The sequence below is a fragment of the Aethalodelphis obliquidens genome, unplaced genomic scaffold (genome assembly GCF_003676395.1).
Source record: "Aethalodelphis obliquidens isolate GAN/ISIS:26980383/991018 unplaced genomic scaffold, ASM367639v1 scaffold88, whole genome shotgun sequence".
Taxonomy (NCBI): domain Eukaryota; kingdom Metazoa; phylum Chordata; class Mammalia; order Artiodactyla; family Delphinidae; genus Aethalodelphis; species Aethalodelphis obliquidens.
The window spans coordinates 6,433,386-6,455,146 of NW_020838032.1; the positions used below are offsets into that span (position 1 = coordinate 6,433,386).

A 21,761-nucleotide genomic window follows, 5' to 3' on the forward strand; every position below is an offset into this window, starting at 1 on the left:
TCCCACCTCTCTGTCTCTCTCTCTGTCTCTGACTCTCTCTCATTGTCTGTCTCGGCGCGCATAAGCTGCCTGTCTAGAGATACCACAGTTATCAGTGTAGGGGATGGTCAGGGCGACAGATGGATGAGCCCTTATGCTAGAATCCTCTACAGCCATGAAGTTCCTGTGAAGAGCATTCTCCTTGCCCACAATGATGTTGAGGAGAGCCCAGCTGTGCTGTTTAATGTCTGTTCTATTCTGTCTGCAACTGTAATTCTCCAGAGGGGTTTCTTGGCCTCTTTCCCACCAGGGCATGGTGATGCCTGGCCCCGCCGAGCAGTGCTCTCATTTTACAGGCAGGAAGCACTCAGTGAATGCTTCATCTAATAAGGGGGATACTAAAAGGAAGAGCATTTGATATGCCAAAGCACCTTATACCTTTTCAGAGTTTTCTTCGCATGAGTTATCATAATTTGAGCCTCATGACCACTTCCTTGACATGGATAGAACAGATAATGTTGCCTCACTTTACGAAGGAGGAAATTGAATTACGCAGATGATTGACTACCTGACCGAACAGCCCTGTCACTTAGTGGTGCTGGGAACTGCTTCCATTCCTCCTTATTATACACCCAAGAATATACCCACTGTATCACAAATATAGTATTACAATGTTTTATATCATTATTATATTTTATTATATGATACATATAATATGTGATAGTGCCCAGGACTCTTAATAATTGGTACTTAATGTCTAAATGTATTACAAAGAACATTTAACATATGTAATAACTTTTTATTATCTTTCTCATTGGAGTTAGCAGTTAGTTAAAATTTCAGTGAATCTCCATAACTCTTTTAACTAATGGCCAAAACCACTACACCTGTGAAATCTGTGAGTTTTCAAAACAGCGACTAAGGTACATGATATTTATTGTGCCTGCTACGTATCAGGCACTCAGTTACATAAGTGCCAACATCAGTACTATTCTACAGGCAGAAAACTACAGTTCAACAAGCTTATGTAGCTTTCCCAAGGTTACAGGGCTGGTCAGGTAAACTTAACAACCTGCAATGCCGCTTCCCTACTATTTGGGGAGAAGTAACTAGAAATGTTAGAGATAGATGGTTGATGGAAGAAAATCCAGTTGATTTAAAATCCTCACTGTCTTCCCCTTGAGTAAAGGAGAGAAAAGAATGAGCATGTGTTAAAAAAAAAATCACTAATTTTTCTTGACTGACCTGTGCTGGGCACTGATCTGAGCATGCCACGTGGATTACCTATTAATCCTCACAACAGCCCTGGGAGGTAGGTCCTGCCTTTGCTATGCTCATTTTACAGGCATGGAAACTGAGGTCAGAGATAAACGATACAGCCGGTATTAGAACCCAGAGCTTGTGCTTTAAACCTTGCTTTCTGTAACTCCTTAGTAAGCTCTGGTTCATCAACCAGGAACCAGCACTACGCAAGGCAGTTGATAGACATGATCTCATTTCCTTGTCCTAACATCCACGGGAGAAGTATTGTCTCCATTTTCAAATGCACCAGGGTTCCAAGTCATCCAGTAGCTCCCAGTCACCCACAAAGCAGAGACAAGCTTGTTCCCTTGCCTCAAATCTGTGTCAGGAAGTTTGTCACAAAAGTAGACATGAAATCCAGGCTCGTGAACTGCTCTTACCATTGAACTCTCTTCCTCCGCGGTGGCTTCTGCCCGATTTATCATTGTTTCTGACATCTCACTGTGGAAAATCGATTCCCCCTCTTCACACATATCCGCTGTTTTCTTTAGCCTCTTGTCATTCCCAGACATGCATTCCTGATTCTTCAAACAAACAGACAAATCTAAACAGGAAAGATATTCAAGGGCACCCAAATGTTGTGCTGTTGATATCAGTCTGTGAGCGCAGTGCCTCAAACGAAAACAAGCCTCCTGTGCAGTTCCTCCCAGAATCCTTTGGGTTGGCTCCGCATCTCTGCCTTCCTTTGCTTCTTCCTCTTGAAATGTAGCCACACCTTTGGGTAGAGTAGGGCAAGGTAGAGAGAAATATGGGACAATATGGGATGCTGGTCCTTCTAGGTTCCCTCTCTCTAAATAAAAGTTGAAGGTCCCCAGAAGAAAGAGGGTGAAAGAATCTACTTAAGATCTCTGAAAAGTAGCACAAAGAGTGGGAACAAGCTAAAATAAAGGGAAAAATTTTACATGCACGAAATGCAAAATATTATGACTAGTAGTTAATGAAAGGAAAGAAGGAGACACTTCAAAACTATAGTGCGATTTGAAGCTTGAGAATTAATGGAGAATAACTCTCCCGGTGGAAAAGAACAGAAATAAAATACGGTGGTGGTTTTGTTTCAGGTTTTTAATTTGCTTTCTTGGTTTTTTTGTTGTTGTTTTGTTTTGTTTTGTTTTGTTTTTTTGGAAGGGCTGTTTGTTTAGAGTGGGCCCTCAGGTTCACATCATGTTGTCTTTATAATTTATAATGATAAGCACACAGATTCATCTGTATTCCCTCCAAACAGGCAAAGGGAGGTTTTCTCAATGTCTGAGCCCTGGTCTACTGCTATGCAAATGAGCCCACATTAATCTTTGAAATCTTTTATCTGTGTTACTGCACAGCATTGATTCACCTGGGATGGGGATTTTCTGATTTGTTTTCCAGTATCCTAAAGATTTTCAGTAGTTCTTCAAGAACCACTGTTGGTGGCTAGTGAGGCAAGACCTAGCAAGTACTACCCCAGGGCCCCACTCTGTGCAGTCTATTTTATATATGGGGATTCTGCTCAGAATTATATCACAAGGGGAATTGCAAAGGCATGAAGATTTTGTGAATTTTTAGGGGTATTTAACTTTCAAGTGTAGGGTTTCGAAATTGACTAATGGCCGTGAGAGTAGGAACTGCCCTACTATACCTGGAACTGACAACCAGTGGGCAGGGTGAGGGAGCCCCCTGGGAGGTCTCTAGCGGTGACCTCAGCCCACAGTGCACAACTGGCTACCACCCTTCTCCCCTTTCAAGATTTATAATCTGTTCCGTAATGTACATTTTTTACATAGTTGAGGTCATACTGCTTATATAAACTGCTCTTTCCACTTATCAATACATTGCAAGCTCTCCCTCCATCATTAAACTCCTAAACATACATTTTAATGGATGTACAATATTCCATCACATGTATTTACTCATTTTCCCACTGGAAATTTAGATTTATTTTTTTCTTTTTGCTATAATAAATGATACTCTGATGAAAACCTTTGTCCAAAAATTTTTATCAACGTTTCTCATTATTTCCTCAGGCTAAATTCCTCAAAGTGGAATTTCTGAGTCAACGAATATCACTCCTATAAAACTCAATGTATTTTTCTAAACTTCTTTCCAGAAATGCTAAATCAATTTATATTCCCACAGTGAAGTATAACAATGCAGAATTTCAGCTGACTGCCCTGCATATAATGGTTTATTTTGTCAGGAGAGGGGAAAGAAAAGAATATTTTTATTAGAAAATTATCTTTTGCCCTCAGTAGCCATTTAAAGTAGAAAAATGCATGCATGAATAATTAAATAATGGGAGGATTTTTTTTTCTTCTAAAAATGAGAGTGGGAAAAATATACCAGCCAAGAAATAGAACTGAAGGATAGTATGTGGGGCACAGTTGTTAATCAGTTGAAATTTTTTCAAATATAGGAATTTTTCAATACTCTGAAAACATTGAAAACATTTTGCTCCTTGAGCACTTATTCTGGGATGCAAGCACATTTCATGCCTCAGAGGTACAAGTGCAGGACTTTCAAAAGTCCTGAGAGAGAGAATGTAACATTTAGATCCTGCATTGAAAACACATGTGGTTAGAAGTGGGGATAGTAACAGCTCTCTTCCTGGGGGACTGTCTTCTTAGTCAACTGATGTTAATTGGACGCTTAGGTTCAAATCATGGCTTTGCCACTTACTAACTCTATAAATTTGGTCAGGGCAGTTACTTTTTCCAGGATGTTGTTTCCTTCTCTATAAAATGAAGAAAATTTTAGCATCCCTGTGAGAACAGAGATAATGCTGTGAGGAGCTCAGCGATTTGTCCAGAGCTGTGCTGTCTAACACGGCAGCCCCTGTGGCTGCTGAGCACTGGCAATGTGGCTGGTCTGAATGGAGACATGCTGTAAGTGTGCAAATGTACACCAACTTCAAAGACTTAGTACGAAAAAAAGTATCTAAACTTTTATTATTTTGATATTGTTATATAGTGAATGATACTATTTTGGATATCTTGGCTTCAAATAAAGAGCATTATTGGGGCTTCCCTGGTAGCACCGCGGTTAAGAATCCGCCTGCCAATGCAGGGGACACGGGTTCTAGCCCTGGTCCGGGAAGATCCCACATGCTGCCGAGCAGCTAAGCCCGTGCGCCGCAACTACTGAGCCTGCGCTCTAGAGCCCGTGAGCCACAAATACTGAAGCCTGCGTGCCACAACTACTGAAGCCCGTGCGCCTAGAGCCCGTGCTCCACAACAAGAGAAGCCACTGCAATGAGAAGCCCGCGCACCGCAACGAAGAGTAGCCCCCGCTCGCCGCAACTAGAGAAAGCCTGCACACAGCAACAAAGACCCAATACAGCCAAAAATAATAAATTAAATAAATAAATTTTTAAAAATTAAAAGAGCGTTATTAAAATTAATTTTAATTTATTCTTTTACTTTTCATATGCTTTCTTTAATGTGGCTTGCGTTGTATTTTTACTGGACAGCGCTGCCCTAGAACTTAATAAAGATTCAAATTATTTTTAAAAGAAAGCAAGGGGGTGTTCTCCATTGCACAGTTGTCCAGTTGTCGTTTTTATCTTTAGGGGGGACATTCAATTGTTAGGACACTGTAGGGCATTTGGCTGGGGTCCTCTGGCCTGGATGGTTTAGGACAGACTGGGGTAGGGAGATGCATATTATTTCATTGTCTGTTAGGGGAGTGAGTGGAGAGTTTAAAAATAGCAGCCCCCTCCCTCCTCCAGCCCCATGCTGATCCCTCCTGAGTTATTTCTGTTGGCTGCGTTAGGAGCCTGACATTTGATTCATTCAGTGCGCCCTGCCTCGGTCCTTTAAAACAGAATGGACAGTTAGTGAAAGGTCAAAGCCACTATGGCTGGCGGTAGCTGCCCTGGGCCATGACAGGAGGAGGAGACTGAGGGAATTGAAGAACCAGTAATGGCAAAATGCTTGGTCAAGATCCAGACTCGGAGGGGTCTCCGCCTGCAGTTGGTGAACCACTGCAGCAGCAACGTGTTTGTCCGTCTGCTGAGACACAGTTCCAAGATCACAGCCAGAAACACGGGTACGTGCCCTGGCGCTGGGCTCTCCTCTGCGCCTGCGAAGAGTGCGGGCTTTCCAGCTGCCGGCTCACCGCGGGGGCCGGTGGCTGGGAGAGAAGCCTAGGCGAACCCAGTGTCAAAGGTTTGTGATAAGGATGAGAAAGAGAGGGAGGGAGAAAAGCAGAGAGGCAGGCAGGCAGGAAGGAGAGAGTGAGCAAGCGAGCGCTGAGGGAAAATGAGAGGGCTTGAAATGGGGGTCCTGGCCCTCCTATTAAGTGAAATGGTATGAAGTCATCCTAAAGGCTAATAAATTACATGCCAGTTGTAGCCCCGTTAGGAAGGAGGCAGCAGTGGGGTGTCCAATCCAGATGGCCCAGGAATGACTGAAGATCATAGACAGGACAGATTGGATGATCAAAACATACTCCTCCCTCCTTTTATTGTTCAAAGTTTAAGATCTTCAAGTGTGCTTGCCTGGATGAGGCAAAACTCCCCTTTATCTTCAAAGTAGAGCTGTCCTGAAATACAATGGCAGTTAAAGAACTGGGATCAAACTGATGTTCTGCTAATTTCCTTTTCATTGAAAATGTATTTTGTGTGTTATTCTGTGGTCCTTGGGGGAAAATAGGAATTGAAATAGGAATTTTAAAAAATCAGAGCCTACAGCAGGAAAGGAGCTGCTGTTATATATGTATATGTGGTTTTCACCAAATGATTAAAATTTTTAAAATCCTGGGAAATGTCTGGAATTGGCCATACCACATGCACATGTGTGGAACTGACTTCTAAGTGTATTGAAATGAAATTAATTGTATTTGTATAATGACATAGATAATAGATGATGTGTTCTTATTATAAAAGATTCTTAAAGTACAATTTTATAGAATGTTTTTCTTGACCCTAGGACAGACTGGGGTAGGGAGATGCATATTATTAGCCAGTCTATGCACGTTGACGTGTAGAATGGATATAGGATTATTTTTTTACATAAATAGGATTGTTCTATATGTATTATTTTACAATTCATTTTTTTCAATTTATCTTATGGCTTGAAGGACTTTCCATATCGATACATATTAATCTGTATCCTTTTAAAAATTGGCTGAATAATATCATGTAGTGTGGAGATGCCATAATTTATTTAATCACCAAATTACTGTTGGAAAACTGATATTTCTTATTTATTAGCTGTAACAGTGCTGCAATGAATGTGCATATACAAGTATTTCTCTATGGCAGATTCTTAAAAGTTGAAGGATATACACATTTTAAATTTCGATGGAAATGGGCAAATAAATTATCCTCTGAAAGACTAACACTCACTAACAAGGTGAGTAGGAAAATGGCTGCTTCCCCACATAAGCACTAACCCTGATGTGACCAATTTCTAAGATTGAAAAAAAAAAAGAGATTTTATTGTTTTAATTTGCCTTTTCCTTTTTACTAGTGAGGGTGAGCATCTTTTCAAAGGATAATTGTCCACGTGCATTTCTCCTGGGAATTACTTGTTTACTTTATGAATTTCTGTTTTCTTTTGTCCTTCCCTTATAGATTGTGGGAATTCTTTTATAATCTGCATATTAATCTTTTGCCTTTCACAAGTATTAACTTCTTTCCTCATAATTTGTTCTTGCCTTTTAACTTATTTTAATGTTAACTTTGTAGCACAGGCACTTTTCATAGGCACAGACAGCTTCTGCATGTGCAGACTACTTAATTTTTCTATGTTCTAAGTTTTATTATTTTATGTCAGTTTCCCTCATTCCAAGATTATTAACATGTTTTCTGTGTTTTCATCCTCATAATTAATGCATTAGCTTGAACTATGTGAAATTGCTGATACTCAACTGCTTTTGACCTACAAAAATGGTGATTTCATGTGGTTTGATCTAATATTTGTTTTTATTTGACCTGTTAACTTCTTTGGAATTTTTATGTGTGTTTGACATGAAGAAGGGATATACTTTTTCCCTCTCCCAGTTGGTTAGTGATTTTTCTCAAAGTTATTTATCATAACCTTTCATTATTTTCAAAGGTATATTTCTGAATTGCATATTTTAGTATTCCTGCTCCATTATTAACTATAGTATAGTTTTGACATCAGACAGGTCAAGTTCCCCCTCATGGATCTTTTTTTATGCAGAGTTTCTTGATTAATCATGTGCACTTTCTCCATTTGTCATTTCTGAAAATGTGTTGAGATTTATATTGAAATTGCAGTGAATTTTAGTTTAATTAGAGGAGATCTAGATCTTCAAAATAACTGACTTCTATTCAGGAACACTGGTATATTCCTTCATTTTTTTCAGATTTTCTTTTAGGTTATTCAGCTCTGTCTTAATGTTGTCCTCACACAAGTTTGGCATATTTCTTACGGATATCCTGGATATTACGTGCTATTCTAATTTGTGTGTTTAGCTACTTTGAATGGGATTTTCCATTATCGTATTTTTTATGGTCTTTGCTTGTGTGTAGTAAATCACCTGTTTTGAATCTGAACACCTTACTGACTTCTGATTGATTCCCCTAGCTTATTCGAATCTTTGCCTTTCCTTGTAGATGATACTATCACCTGGAAATAGTGACAGTTTTGTGCCTTCCTTTCTAGTATTTACACTTCTTCTTTGTTGTCTTTATCATATTGCATTATTGAGGTCCACCAGGATGACGCTGAAGTTCAGTGAGGGTTTTGTGTCGTGTTCCTGACTTTGTGTGATGATTGATTGTGATGACAGAGAGACCCATGAGATGGTGACAGCTGCATCAGTTAGCATGACATTAGCAGCAAGGAACTCTAACAAACACTGGTTTAAATAATAAAGTGATTTATTATCCAAGACAACACCAAGTCCAGAGTCAGGGATGACTCCAGGATTGAGAAGCCAGGTTCATTTTCTCTCTCTGCACTGCTCTTCTCAGTTGGCCAGAGCTCCCCCTCAGACCATTTGCCACCAGCATCATAGGATGGCTGCCAGAATTCCTGGTGTCTCTTTCACGTACAATGTCAAGAGAAAGTCTGTATCTGTCCAGTATGTCCTTCTTAGAAGCAAGAAACCTTTGTCAGAATTTCCCCCTCTACCACTCTCCCCCTGGCGACTCTTCCCTTCGTTTTTCATTCTCAGGGTTGGCTCACATACCCACTTCCAAACCAGAGACCGCCAAGAGAATGGAATTACCATCATTGGCTGAGACGAATCATCTGGGAGAGAAATGAATGAGTCAACCATGGACACTGTGTGATAAGCATGTACGTAGGAGAGCCTTCCGAGAGGAGGTGAAAGATGAGGTCTTAAAGAACGAGTAGGAGCCATCTGAGTGCAGAAGGACATTCCAGGGAGAGGCAACAGTCTGTGCAAAGGCACAGAGGCATGATGCAGTGTAATACATTTGGGCACCTCTAAATAGATAGGAACGGTGGAAATGTGTGGGGTAGAGGTGTGCATTTTATACTAAGCTGGAGTTTAAGTTTTATCCTGAAAGCCATGAAAAACCTTTTAAGAAGAGGATTTGTTACCGACCAGGGTTCATGGCCTTCCCTAGCAATAGAAATTGAGGCAAGGCTTTATTGGGGCCCCTGCTGCGGCAGGGGGGTTTGCGAGAACAAACAACAGGTTCCCTTGCTTGCTGGCTCCCTGAGGGGGGCAAGCTTGTTCCTTATATGGGGTGAGGGTAGGGGTGTGTCCAGGGGTCAGGCCAGAGGGGTGGCTTAGGTGTTTTGCTCACCCCTCTGGTGGTGGTGTGTGCAGGAGGTATTCTCAGTACCTTGCTTTTGCTCCTGACACCCTGTTTTTGGTCCAGCCTCTTCAAAAGTGGCAGTTGGGTTTTTTGGTCTCTGTATCTTTTGGGTCCAGTATTTGCCCCAACTGCACATGCACACAGTTATTTTAGTCCCATACAGTTTCTTTGTATTTTGTTGCTGGAGGAGAGGTGTGTCCAGGTGCAAGCACTGCAGCAAAGGGTCCCGGGTCCCAGGTCCCAGCCAGACTCAGATTCATTTGACTAATTAGGCATTTAAAAATGATTGTTCTGGCAACAATTCAGAAGGAGCCAGACTGAGGTCAGGGAAACCAGTGAGGAGGCCATTGCTGTCATGCAGTTGAGAAGTGGTAAGCATGGGGGGGATGGAGAGGCAGGGACCGCTTTGAAAGTGAATATGGTGGCAGAGTTTGTAGAAGCTGGTGACGGATATGGGGTGAGCAGTGAGTGAGAAGTCATGGCCAACCCTTAGATTGCTGGTGTGGATAGAAGTTGATGCCATTTACTATACAGTAACTGGTAGAGGAGGGAAAGTCTGGGGTGGGAGATACAGACTGGATGTAGGATACGAGCCTACATCCAGGTGTGTGGTGAGTCTGCAGCTCATTGGACGGTTTTGAGGTGAGATGGGTCAGAGATTCAGTAACATGTGTCTCTCAAACTAAACTAAGTCATGTTCAAACTTCTCTGGTCAAATAAATTTGGGAAATATTGAGTTAAATAAAGCAAAACTGGTTTCTTCTCTTTGGGACCTCTCAGACATTTTAATAGGTAAACAGTAATGTTAGTGTTTGCTGTGAGCCAACCACTTCCCACACATTAATTCATGTCTCCTCTGTGCACAGTATCCACATGTGGTATGGCCTGAATTTTTCCATTTTATAGATTTCACTGAATAGAGCGATTAAGTAACTTGTCCAAGGTCACATGACAATACAAGGCCAGGATTCAGACACAGAAAGATAATTTAAGAGCTTGTATTCTTTTTAATTTCAGCTTTATTGAGGTATAATGGACAAATAAAATTGAAAGATATTTAAAGTATATATTGTGGCAATTTGATGTACATTGTGAAAAGATTCCCCTACTTAACTGATTAGCACATTCATTACCTCACATATTTATCAGTTGGTTTTTTTTTTTTTTTTTTTTTGGTGAGAACATTTGAGTTCTACTCTCTTGCAAATTTCAATTGTATAAAACAGTGTTATCAACTATCATGACCATGTTTTACATTAGAACATCAAATCTTATTCATCTTACAGCTGAAAGTTTGCACCCTTTCCCTGTTTCTCCCACCCCCTAGCCCATGGCGACCACTTTTCTACTTTCTGTTTCTATGAATTTGACTTTTCTTTGTTGTTGTGTTTTTTTGTTGTTGTTTATTTTAGATTCCACATATAAGTGGTACCGTGGAGCATTTGTCTTTCTCTGATTTATTTCACCTACATAATGCCCTCAAGGCCCATCCATGTTGTCACAAATGGCAGGATTTTCTTCTTTCTTATGGTTGAATAATATGCCACTGTGTACATATACCACATCTTCTGTCTTCTTTATCCATTCATCCATTGATGGCCATTTAGGTTGTTTCCATATCTTGGCTATTGTGAATAATGCTGCAGTGAACATGGGAGTGCAGATATCTCTTCAAGATCCTATTTTCATTTCCTTTGGATATATACTCAGAAGTGGGGATTGTTAGATCATATGGTAGTTCTATTTTTAATTTGGGGGGGACCCTCCAAACTGTTTTCCATAGTGGCTGCACCAACAGTACACAGGAGTTCCCTTTTCCCTACATCCTCACCAGCACATGTAATCACTTGTCTTTTTGGTGATAGCCATGACTCTTTTTGAAGTATAGTTTTTGTACAATATTATATAAGTTAGGGGTATACAATATAGTGATTCACCATTTTTAAAGGTTATACTCCATTTATAGTTATTATAAAATATATCTGAAGAAAACCATTTTTTGAAAAGATATGTGCACCCCAGTGTTCATTGCAGCACTATTTACAGTAGCCAGGATATGGAAGCAACCTAAGTGTCCATTGACAGATGAATGGATAAAGAAGATGTGGTATATATACACAATGGAACATTACTCAGCTATAAAAAAGAATGAAATAATGCCATTTGCAGCAACATGGCTGGACCTAGAGATTATCATACTAAGTAAGCCAGACAGAGAAAGACAAATATGATATCGCTTGTATGTGGAATCTAAAAAAATGATACAAATGAACTTATTTACAAAACAGAAATAGGCTCAGATATAGAAATCGAATTTATGGTTACCAGAGGGGAAAGGGGGTGAGAAATTAGGAGTTTAGGATTAAAATATACACACCACTATATATAAAATAGATAACCAACAAACACGTACTGTATAGTACAGGAAACTATACTCAATACCTTATAATAACCTATAATGGAAGAGAATTTTAAAAAGAATATATATGTATATATAAATATATATATATATCTGAATCACTTTGCTGTATATCTGAAACTAACACAACATTGTAAATCAACTATATTCCAATAAATTTTTTTAAAAAAGAAAAAGTACAATATTGGCTATATTCCTGGTGTTGTACAATATATCCTTGTTGCTTATTTTATACCTAATAGTTTATACCTTTCAATCCCCTACTCCTGTATTTCCCCTTCCTCTTCCCTCACCCAACTGGTAACCAATAGTTTTTTTCTGTGAGTTTGCTTCTTTTTTGTTATATTCGCTAGTTTGTTGTGTTTTTTAGATTCCACATATAAGTGATATTATACAGTATTTGTCTTTCTCTGTCTGACTTATTTCACTTAGCATAATGCCCTCCAAGTCCATCCATGTTGCTGCAATGGCAAAATTTCCTTCTTTATGGCTAAGTAGTATTCCACTGTATATATACACAACATCTTCTTTATCCATTCATCTGTTGGTAGACACTTAGTTTGCTTCTGTATCTTGGCAATTGTAAATAATGTTGTTGTGAACATTGGGGTGCATATATCTTTTTGAATTAGTGTTTTTGGTTTTTTTCTGATATATACCCAGGAGTGGAATTGCTGGGTCATATGGTAGTTCTATTTTTAGTTTTTTGAGGAATCTCCATATCGTTTTCCACAGTGATAGCCATAATTTTTGATGAGAGCTTGTACTCTTAACCTTAATAGTAATGTCCAAAAGGTGATAGTGTGCACAGTTTCCCAAACTAATTTCAAGGAACAATGGGCAAGGACACAAGTGACCTGCAGAGCTGTGTTGAGTAATGCTGCAGTAGCATGGTGGAGCCATGAATATGGTTGAGACTCCTCTAAGGGAGAGGGTACAGAGTGACAAGAGCAGAGAGCTGAAGCTACCACAAATAGAGGTGACAAGACTGTGGAAAAGACAGAGGTAGCTTAGAATCATGAGATGGAAACCAAGAGAGTGTGAAGTCACAGAGGTAGAGTGGTCAGTAGGAGGACAGAAGAGAACACACATTGTCTTTAGCAACATGGTGATCATTGGATATCTTGGTGAGAGCCATTTCAGTGGTCTGGAAGGGGCAGTTGACTTCTGCAATATGAGGACAAGGATTGACTGAATTCTCTTGAATTCTAGATATTGAAATCAAAAAAATGGTAAGACAAAGGTTTCAAAATGTTCAGCTACTCTAGAGGCATGACCAGGAGGTTGGTAGATGATGACCACAAGGAGAAGTGAGATTGATGTTCATGGCTAGGAAGAACATTAGGATTTGCTGTGAAGTGTGTGTGTGTGTGTGTGTGTGTGTGTGTGTGTCTGTCTGTCTAAGTTTCCATTCGTCTATACTTTCCGGAGTCACTGGGATGACTCTTATGGGTTTTAAATAGAACAAGCAGGCAGCTTCCCAAGGATATTCAGAGGCATCAGGAACATTTCTAGTGTGAGATATTTTGCAGTGTCTATGCCTGAAAGTGAAAACCCTCATCTGAAAAAGTACATGTCATTCTCAGGATCTTTTCTTTAAACCCATGAGACATGAACTTCTCTTGAAGGATTAGACTTTATCCCCAGCAAAGGGAAGATAAAGGAGTCACACAGGAGTTTAATGGCATACCATCTTACTACAGTTGGAAGTCTGCATGCTGCTAAATGTGGATAGAAAACATTTGGGGCACTGATAGCACATGCATAATACAGTGAACTTGTTATACCACAACAGCAAGTGATTTTTTTTTTTTTTTTTTTTTGGCTTCCAGGATACAATCACAGGAGGTATGACATATAAACACGTAATTAGGTGACCATAAAATCTATTAGGCAAACCTTTTGAGAGTGAAAGGGGCACTTTAATAATGCTGCTAGGAAACAGGCATACCATGGGACTGTACCAGGCAAATAGGGACAAGTGATCACCTTACATATAATGATACTGTGGTTTCAGCAAATGAAATTGGCCAATAACACAAGACTCTTCCTCTTTAGTTAAGAAGTGAGGGTCTTTCTGGGCCTCTCAGATCCCCTTCTCTTCAGGAAAACATGGTGGTTTGGAACAAGCTTTGGAGTCAGGCAGGCTTGGGTACAAACCCCTGCTCTGTTGTGTCCTGGCGTCATGACCTTGTGCAGGTTACTTAACGTCTCTGAGCCTCAGTTTCCTCATCTCCTCTTATGAATATCACATGATCATGTGCTTAAAATATCTATCCCTGTAAAAATTTATTAAAAATTTTAGTGCTCTTGTCTTTTCCCCTCTCCCACAATGTTTCTCAACAGATACAGGAGAAATAGCTCTGCTTCTTATATGCAGGTGACTGGTGCTTTCAGGGAAAGTATATGTATAGTGTCAAGTGGGACTTTTTTTGAGAGACCTAGACTGGAAGGGATGTGGTCCATTTTTCAGGTAAAAAGTCTAAGACTCATAGAACTGAAGTGCCATGTCGGAGGGCACAGAGTTCTGTGGAACTGAATCTAGGTCCCCAGAATTCCAGGCCACTGTTCTTTCCACTCTATCATATTTCCTAGAAGTGGAGTGATGACCTCTTCCTTCTCTCCCATTTTTCCTTCACTCTTCTTGTCCCTATCCTCAATTCAAGAGTACAGCACACCTCCCAGTGGCAGGATGGCTACACCGATCAACATAAGTAGATCAATCAGAAGTTAGCCCACCTCAGCAAGGACGGTTCTGGTTAATAGGCAACAAATATGTGAACTCCATAGAGACGTGACAATTTCATGTATTCTTGAGCAGTGGTTGTCAATCCTTTGATTCAGTGTGCCCTTCGGATTCAGTAACAAAGATCTTAATGTTCTCTCTACCATCCTGAAATGAAACTCAGAGAAAACACAGTCTACTTACACATAACTTTAAAAGTCAAAATAATGCTCTAAGTGTAATGACAGGAGAACTTGGAAGTAATTCATAATAAAATAGTTAAGTCTTTCCAAAGGTTTTTCTTAAGCATGATTCACCAGGAGGCAGAATGAAGGCATGGGGTGCTGGCTCCTCTGTGAATGTAATGGGGGAACATGGGCACCACTCAACAGATGCAAGAACGTGTGCTACTAGGTAGGCATCTTGGACACCTTAGCCATTTCGGACAGCAGTGATGTGATGTTCTCAACAGGTAAACAGCTCTTGGCAAGATACCTTCAATTTACCCAGTGGTTGTATGCCTGAAAAATTCAAAATATGTTAAAATCATATCTAAATGCTTTAGGTTTAAACGTAAAACACAGGTAGATTCTAGATTCAAATCAGTCTAAATAGATTTCTCACCAACATGGATAATATTTAATAGGACATCTAAAAGTTATGTGGGATGCAAAATAATTCTTTATTTTGTGGGACCATCCTATGCATTTTTTGATGTCTGGCATCCTTGACGCCCTCCCACTAAATGATGCTGACCCTGCCAATCATTGTGACCGCCAAAACAGCCTCTACAATTTTCTAAAATACCCTCCTCCCTGCCAGGTGGTGGTACCGCTTTCTTTGTGTCCCTGCTCTGCAGGTTTAGGGGGCATTCCATAGTTGGGTACCAGCGCAGAGTGACTTGGGGTGCCACAGAGGGAACCTGAATGCTGGTGACCAGTGATGCCATTTGCCAAAGCCTGGAATGAGCAGTGCACAACCTGCTTGACTGTACACAGCAGGCACACAGCCTGTCCATCATCAGTGGCCAGTCTTTTCCTTCAGCATCATTTGATTCTCGCTATTTCACTTCATGAAGTATTTCTTCAAGTTGAATAATGATAATAATGGCATAAAAATAGTTATATTTACTAAAATATGTTAACATTATTTCCTATGTGTCAGAAACTTTCAGCTATTATATAATTTTAATTGGGCTGCATTATTATAGAAATTTGAAAGCTATTTCCTTTTCCTTAAGCATTGTCATATCACTTCTAAAAAACGTTTTTAGCCATTGAGCTTTGTGAATACATTTAGGAGGCTTTTCATGTACTGATGAAGTAAAATAAATTTAATGAAACAGTGTAGATTGTCTCACTAATTTAACATTTCTGGTCTCTTTGGACATTCTTGTCCAGTTCATCAGAAAAGGGATGTAGGAAACTTTAAGCATCTATCACATAAAGAAAATTAAGAAAATATGGATAACCAACTATAATATAATTTCCCTTGTACTCTGTAGTAGTGGACTTGTTAGAAAACTAATCTGTGTTGATAAAATGATATTGCGTGTCAATAGATTGTACGTACATATTGCTTAGAAATAGGCCAATGTAGCCTAATTTTCTTTGGTAAGATAGTAACATATAATTCCTATAGCTTTTTTTTGATACAGACAGCACTTATGCATCCATAATTTTGTTTAACCCTTACCCCAGGCTTATGAGGTAGGTGTTACTCCTGTGTTGTTGTTAAGCAAGCTGAGCTCCAAGAATATTTTTTTAATTTTTATTTTATATCAGGGTATAGTTGATTTACAATGTTGTGTTAGTTTCAGGTGTATAGCAAAGTGATTTGGTTATACATATATCTATTCTTTTTCAGATTCTTTTCCCTTATAGGTTATTATAGAATATTAAGCAGAGTTTCCTGTGCTGTACAGTAGGTCCTTGTTGTTTATCTATTTTATATATAGTAGTTTGTATCTGCTAAGCCCAAACTCCTAATTTATCCCTCCCCCGCTCCTTCCCCCTCTGGTAACCATAAGTTTATTTTTGAAGTCTGTGAGTCTGTTTCTGTTTTGTAAATAAGTTCATCTGTATCATTTTTTTTAGATTCCACATATAAGCCATATCATATGATATTTGTCTTTCTCTGTCTGCCTTACCTCACTTAGTAAGATAATCTCTAGTTCCATCCATGTTGCTACAAATGGCGTTATGGCTGAGTAATATTCTTTTATATGGCTGAGTAATATTCCATTGTATATATGTACCGCATCTTCTTTATTCATAAATTGGTCGATGGAAGTTATTAAGAACTAAAGTCTCGTAAGTGGCAGAACTGGGTTGTCCAGCCTTTGTCTGGTCTACTTTCCACTCTATCCCACTAAAAATTTGAGCCTAGAGATGAGGGGAAAAGTATTATGAAACTCCAGCACATCTAATGCTAGCGGTTAGAAAAACTATGACAGGGAAGAAAGCATTTATTTCCCTGCCTAACTCCTCCTTTCCAGAAACATAAGAGAATACTTCTGTTGTTGAGATCCAAGTACTGGAATACTTGGGCGACTTTGAAACATCAGTAATGTAGCTGATTTTATCACAGCATTTATCTAGTAGCATTTGTAGACTAGCAGCCTATAGGCCTAAAAATACCCACAGGCTCTTTTTGTATGGACTGCACAGATTATTTTTTTAATTTGAATTTTAAAGCTTTCAGATGGAGCTCAATATGGTCAGTTTTCCCCGGTCACCAGCACTCCCTACTGTCCCATACCTGGCCTGCACTCATTCACATCAGGCACCTGCCTGGCCTGTAGAGGCACTCACTTTTGTGACCCTGAGTTAATGACCATGATTATGTCTCTCCCAGAAGCCACTATTTCACCTTGCTAGCGCTCTATTTTTCCTTCTTAGATCCTGGATTTCTCAGAAGAAAAATAAATTTGGGAAGGGGGATAGGGAGTACTGGGGAGATGGGCTGAAATTTTACATAATGTAACTGAGAAGGTGATATTTGTTTAACAACCTGCAAAGAGGGACAGAGTGTGAACCTGTCTGAAGGCAGAGTGCTCCAAGCAGAGAGAACAGCAAGAGAGAGCTTAACTGGCATGTTTGAGGGACAGCCAGGCTTCTGTGGCTGGAGTGGCATGAACAAGGGGGAGGGTCCTAGCAGAACAAGGTCAGAGAGGTTAGGAGAGTAGACATCCCTGCAAGGACTTGGTTTATACTCTGAGGAAGATGAAAAACCGCTAGAGGACATTGAGCAGATGAGTGGCATGATCCATGTTATGTTTTCAAAGGATGACTCCAGCTGCCGTGTTGACGATGACCCTTACATAGGCAAGGGCTAGAGCAGGGGGACCAGATGAGATGCTGCTGCAGTAATGTAAGTGAGAAAGACGGAGGCTTAGACCAGGTTGGTAGCGGTGGACGTAGTAGGAAGTGGTCCGATTCTGAGTGTGCTTTGAAGGTAGAGACATAGAAGTTGCTGATGGGTCCATAGTGAGAGTGAACAGAGGAAAGTCAAGGTTTTTGGTCTGAGCAACTGGAAGAATGGAGTTGCCGTCAACAAAATACTGCAGTCTGTAAACTTGAGGTTTCCCTTTACCTCTTATTATAGGAGAAGGATATGGAAAACAGAAGGCAGAGGGAGAATAGGTTGCGTATTAGGAAAAGGAGACTTAAGGAGGAAAGGCCATTTACATGAGAAAATGCTGTTAGGTAAGAACAAAGAGCATGGAAGGTCTTTGTGACCACAGGACGGTGAAAATAGCCAAAGGGGCTGGGAGTGGTCTTTCTAGAGCAGTTATGCCACTCATAGACAATATGTTGCTTTCACTGCTTTCCCAAAGAGGAGAGGAAAATGACGTTTCTTCTTGGGGATATGGAATACGAGATATGTAAAGATGTAGTATTCCAGAAAGTCATAACTCTTGTCATCTTTCCTTACACTGTGAACATTTTCTCCCTTCAGGTTTCATGGAGTATTATATGGTGGTAGAAAAATTACAGCTTGCATTTATTTTTTTAAAATTTTTATTGAAGTGAAGTTCATCACATAAAATCAACCATTTTAACATGAAAAATATAGTACCATTTAGTACATTCACAGCTTTGCAACTAACACCTCTCTCTAGTTCCAAAACATTTTCATCACCCTAAAAGGAAACCTGGTACCCGTTAAGCAGACACTCCTCATTCATTTCCTCCCTCAGCCCCTGGCAACCACCAGTATGCTTCCTGTCTCTATGAATTTACCTGTTCTGGATATTTCATATGGAGATAAATGGAATTATATGTTATGTAAGCTTCTGTGTCTGTCTACTTCCACTCAGCATGTTTTTGACATTCATCCATGTTGTATCATGTCTATAATGATTGAGCAATATTATTATATGGATAAACCACATTTTATCTAGTCATCCGTTTATGGACGTTTGGGTTGTTTCCAACTTTTTACTATTGGATTACTGCTGCTTTGAACATTTTTGTACAAGTATTTGTCTGAGTACTTGTTTTTAATTCTTTGGAGTATATACCTTGGAGTAGAAGTGCTGGATCGTATGGTAATTCTGTTTGACTTGAGGAACTGCCAAACTGTTTTCTATAGCAGCTGAACCATTTTAAAATCCTATCAGCAATGTTCAAGGGTTCCAGTTTCTCCTCACCCTTAACCAACACTTGTTATGTTCAGGTTTTAAAAATTATAGCTGTGGTTTATGTCAAAAAGTGTTTTCCTCTAAGAGTTTTATAGTGTCTGGTCTTACATTTAGGTCTTTAATACATTTGGAGTTTATTTTTTGTGTATGGTGTTAGGAAGTGTTCTAATTTCATTCTTTTACATGTAGCTGTCCAGTTTTCCCAGCACCACTTATTGAAGAGACTGTCTTTTCTCCATTGTACGTTCTTGCCTCCTTATGGAATCTTAAAAGCAAAAACAAAAAAAAAACCATGGTACTGATGAACCTAGTTGCAGGGCAGGAATAAAGAGGTAGACATAGAGAATGGACTTGAGGACATGGGGTGGGAGGGCGAAGCTGGGGCAAAGTGAGAGTGGCATGGACATATATACGCTACCAAATGTAAAATAGTTGGCTGGTGGGAAGCAGCAGCATAGCACAGGGAGATCGGCTTGGTGCTTTGCGATGACCTAGAGGGGTGGGATAGGGAGGATGGGAGAGAGGCTCAAGAGGGAGGGGATGTGGTAACACGTGTATGCATATGGCTGATTCGCTTTGTTGTGCAACAGAAGCTAACACAGTATTGTGAAGCAATTATACTCCAGTAAAGATCTATTAAAAATATATAGCCATTCTAGTGGGTGTGAAGTGCTATCTTATTGTGGTAACAACTAACGATGTGGAGCTTCTTTTCATGTGCTTATTGGCCCTTTGTATTTTGCTTGCATGTTTTATGGTATCTTTCATTTAGGCTGCTCAGGACTGTCATACCAGAGCTATTAGGAAATATCTGTTGATATTTAAAAGATAAAACCAGTAATTCAGTCCTGCACATCATTTTTCCCCAGTTTTATTGAGATATAATAGACATACATCACTGTGTAAGTTTAAGGTATACAGCATAATGGCTTGACTTACAAATGTTGTGAAATGATTACTGCAGTACCTTTAGTTAGCATCCATTATCTCATATAAATGAAACAAAAAGAAAAAAGCTTTTCCTTGTGATATGGACTCTTGGCATCTACTCTCTTAACTTTCATATATATCATATAGCAGTATTAACTATAGTTACCATGTTGTACATTATATTCCTTATACCTATTTATAACTGGAAGCTTGTACCTTTTAACTCCCTTCCTCTAATTCTCCCTCTCGCCACTCCCTGTCTCTGGTAACCACAAATCTGATTCCTTTTTCTATGAGTTTTAAAAAAGAATTAGATTCCACATGTAAGTGAGATCATACAGTGTTTGTCTTTCTCTACCTGACTTATATCATTTAGCATAATGCTTTCCACGTCCATCCATGTTGTCGCAAATGGCGGGATTTTCTCATTTTTTGGTGGCTGAAGAATATTCTGGTGTGTGTGTGTTCTTTGTGTATATATATATATATTTACAGATGAATGGACACTGAGGCTGTTTCCATGTCTTGACTATTGTAAATAATGCTGCTATGAACATGGGGGTGCAGATATCTTTTCTAGTTAGTGTTTTTGTTTCCTTTCAATATATTCTCAGAAGTGGAACTTCTGGTTCATATGCTAGTGCAAAATTTTTAACATTTACACTTGTAACCTTTTGAGGAACCTCCATACTGTTTTCTATAGTGCCTGTACCAGTTTATAATCCTGCCAACAGTGCACCAGGGTACCCTTTTCTCCACATCTTACCAGCATTTGTTATCTTTTTTTTTTAACATCTCTATTGGAGTATAATTGCTTTAAAATGGTATGTTAGTTTCTGCTTTATAACAAAGTGAATCAGCTATACATATACATACGTCACCACATCTCTTCCCTCTGTGTCTCCTTCCCTCCCTATCCCACCCCTCTAGGTGGTCACAAAGCACCGAGCTGACCTCCCTGTGCTATGCAGCTGCTTCCCACTAGCTATCTATTTTACGTTTGGTAGTGTATATATGTCCATGCCACTCTCTCACTTCGTCCCAGCTTACCATTCCCCCTCCCCGTATCCTTAAGTCCATTCTCTAGTAGGTCTGTGTCTTTATTCCCGTCTTGCCCCTAGGTTCTTCATGACCATTTTCTTTTTTTTTTAGATTCCATATATATATGTTAGCATATGGTATTCGTTTTTCTCTTTCTGACTTGCTTCACTCTATATGACAGACTCTAGGTCCATCCACCTCACTACAAATAACTCAATTTTGTTTCTTTTTATGGCTGAGTAATATTCCATTGTATATATGTGCCACATCTTCTTTATCCATTCATCTGTTGATGGACACCTAGGTTGCTTCCATGTCCTGGCTATTGTAAATAGAGCTACAATGAACATTTTGGTACATGACTCTTTTTGAATTATGGTTTTCTCAGGGTATATGCCCAGTAGTGGGATTGCTGGGTCGTATGGTAGTTCTATTTTTAGTTTTTTAAGGAACCTCCATACTGTTCTCCATAGTGGCTATACCAATTCACATTCCCACGAGCAGTACAAGATTGTTCCCTTTTCTCCACACCCTCTCCAGAATTTATTGTTTCTAGATTTTTTGATGATGGCCATTCTGACTGGTGTGAGATGATATCTCATTGTAGTTTTGATTTGCATTTCTCTAATGATTAATGATGTTGAGCATTCTTTCATGTGTTTGTTGGCAATCTGTATATCTTCTTTGGAGAAATGTCTGTTTAGGTCTTCTGCCCATCTTTGGATTGGGTTGTTTTTTTGTTATTGAGCTGCATGAGCTGCTTGTAAATTTTGGAGATTAATCATTTGTCAGTTGCTTCATTTGCAAATATTTTCTCCCATTCTGAGGGCTGTCTTTTCATCTTGTTTTTTTTTTTTTTTTAAAATACACCAAGGTCAGAGAATATGCTCTGCATTGTTTAATTACATGAAATTTGTTTAGACTTTTTTAATGTCCCAGTATATTGTCAGTTTTTAAAAAATGTTCCATGTTCATACTGTTCTTCCAGCAG

The 21,761-nt window shown here is 39.4% G+C and overlaps 1 protein-coding gene and 1 long non-coding RNA gene across 6 annotated transcripts in view; one reads left to right on the forward strand and one right to left on the reverse strand.

Moving 5' to 3' along the window:
* FRMD3 (FERM domain containing 3) overlaps positions 1–21,761 on the forward strand; it is a 313,237-nt gene that overhangs the window by 274,671 nt on the left and 16,805 nt on the right. Inside the window, exon 1 of one of the 4 annotated variants that reach the window (XM_027094157.1) lies at positions 5,148–5,298. The exons of the other annotated variants lie outside the window; for them this stretch is intronic. Within the exon in view, the coding sequence (XP_026949958.1) occupies positions 5,172–5,298 (127 nt within the window). The 5' untranslated portion in view covers positions 5,148–5,171. Of the gene's footprint in view, positions 1–5,147; positions 5,299–21,761 lie in introns of those variants that run through there. 4 annotated transcript variants of the gene reach the window in all.
* Positions 14,350–21,761, reverse strand: part of LOC113613449 (uncharacterized) — a 30,435-nt gene continuing 23,023 nt past the window's right edge. Inside the window, exon 5 of one of the 2 annotated variants that reach the window (XR_003430265.1) lies at positions 14,350–14,675. This is a non-coding gene — a long non-coding RNA (uncharacterized LOC113613449). Of the gene's footprint in view, positions 14,676–18,158; positions 18,510–21,761 lie in introns of those variants that run through there. The other variant, XR_003430266.1, reaches the window with a different exon arrangement.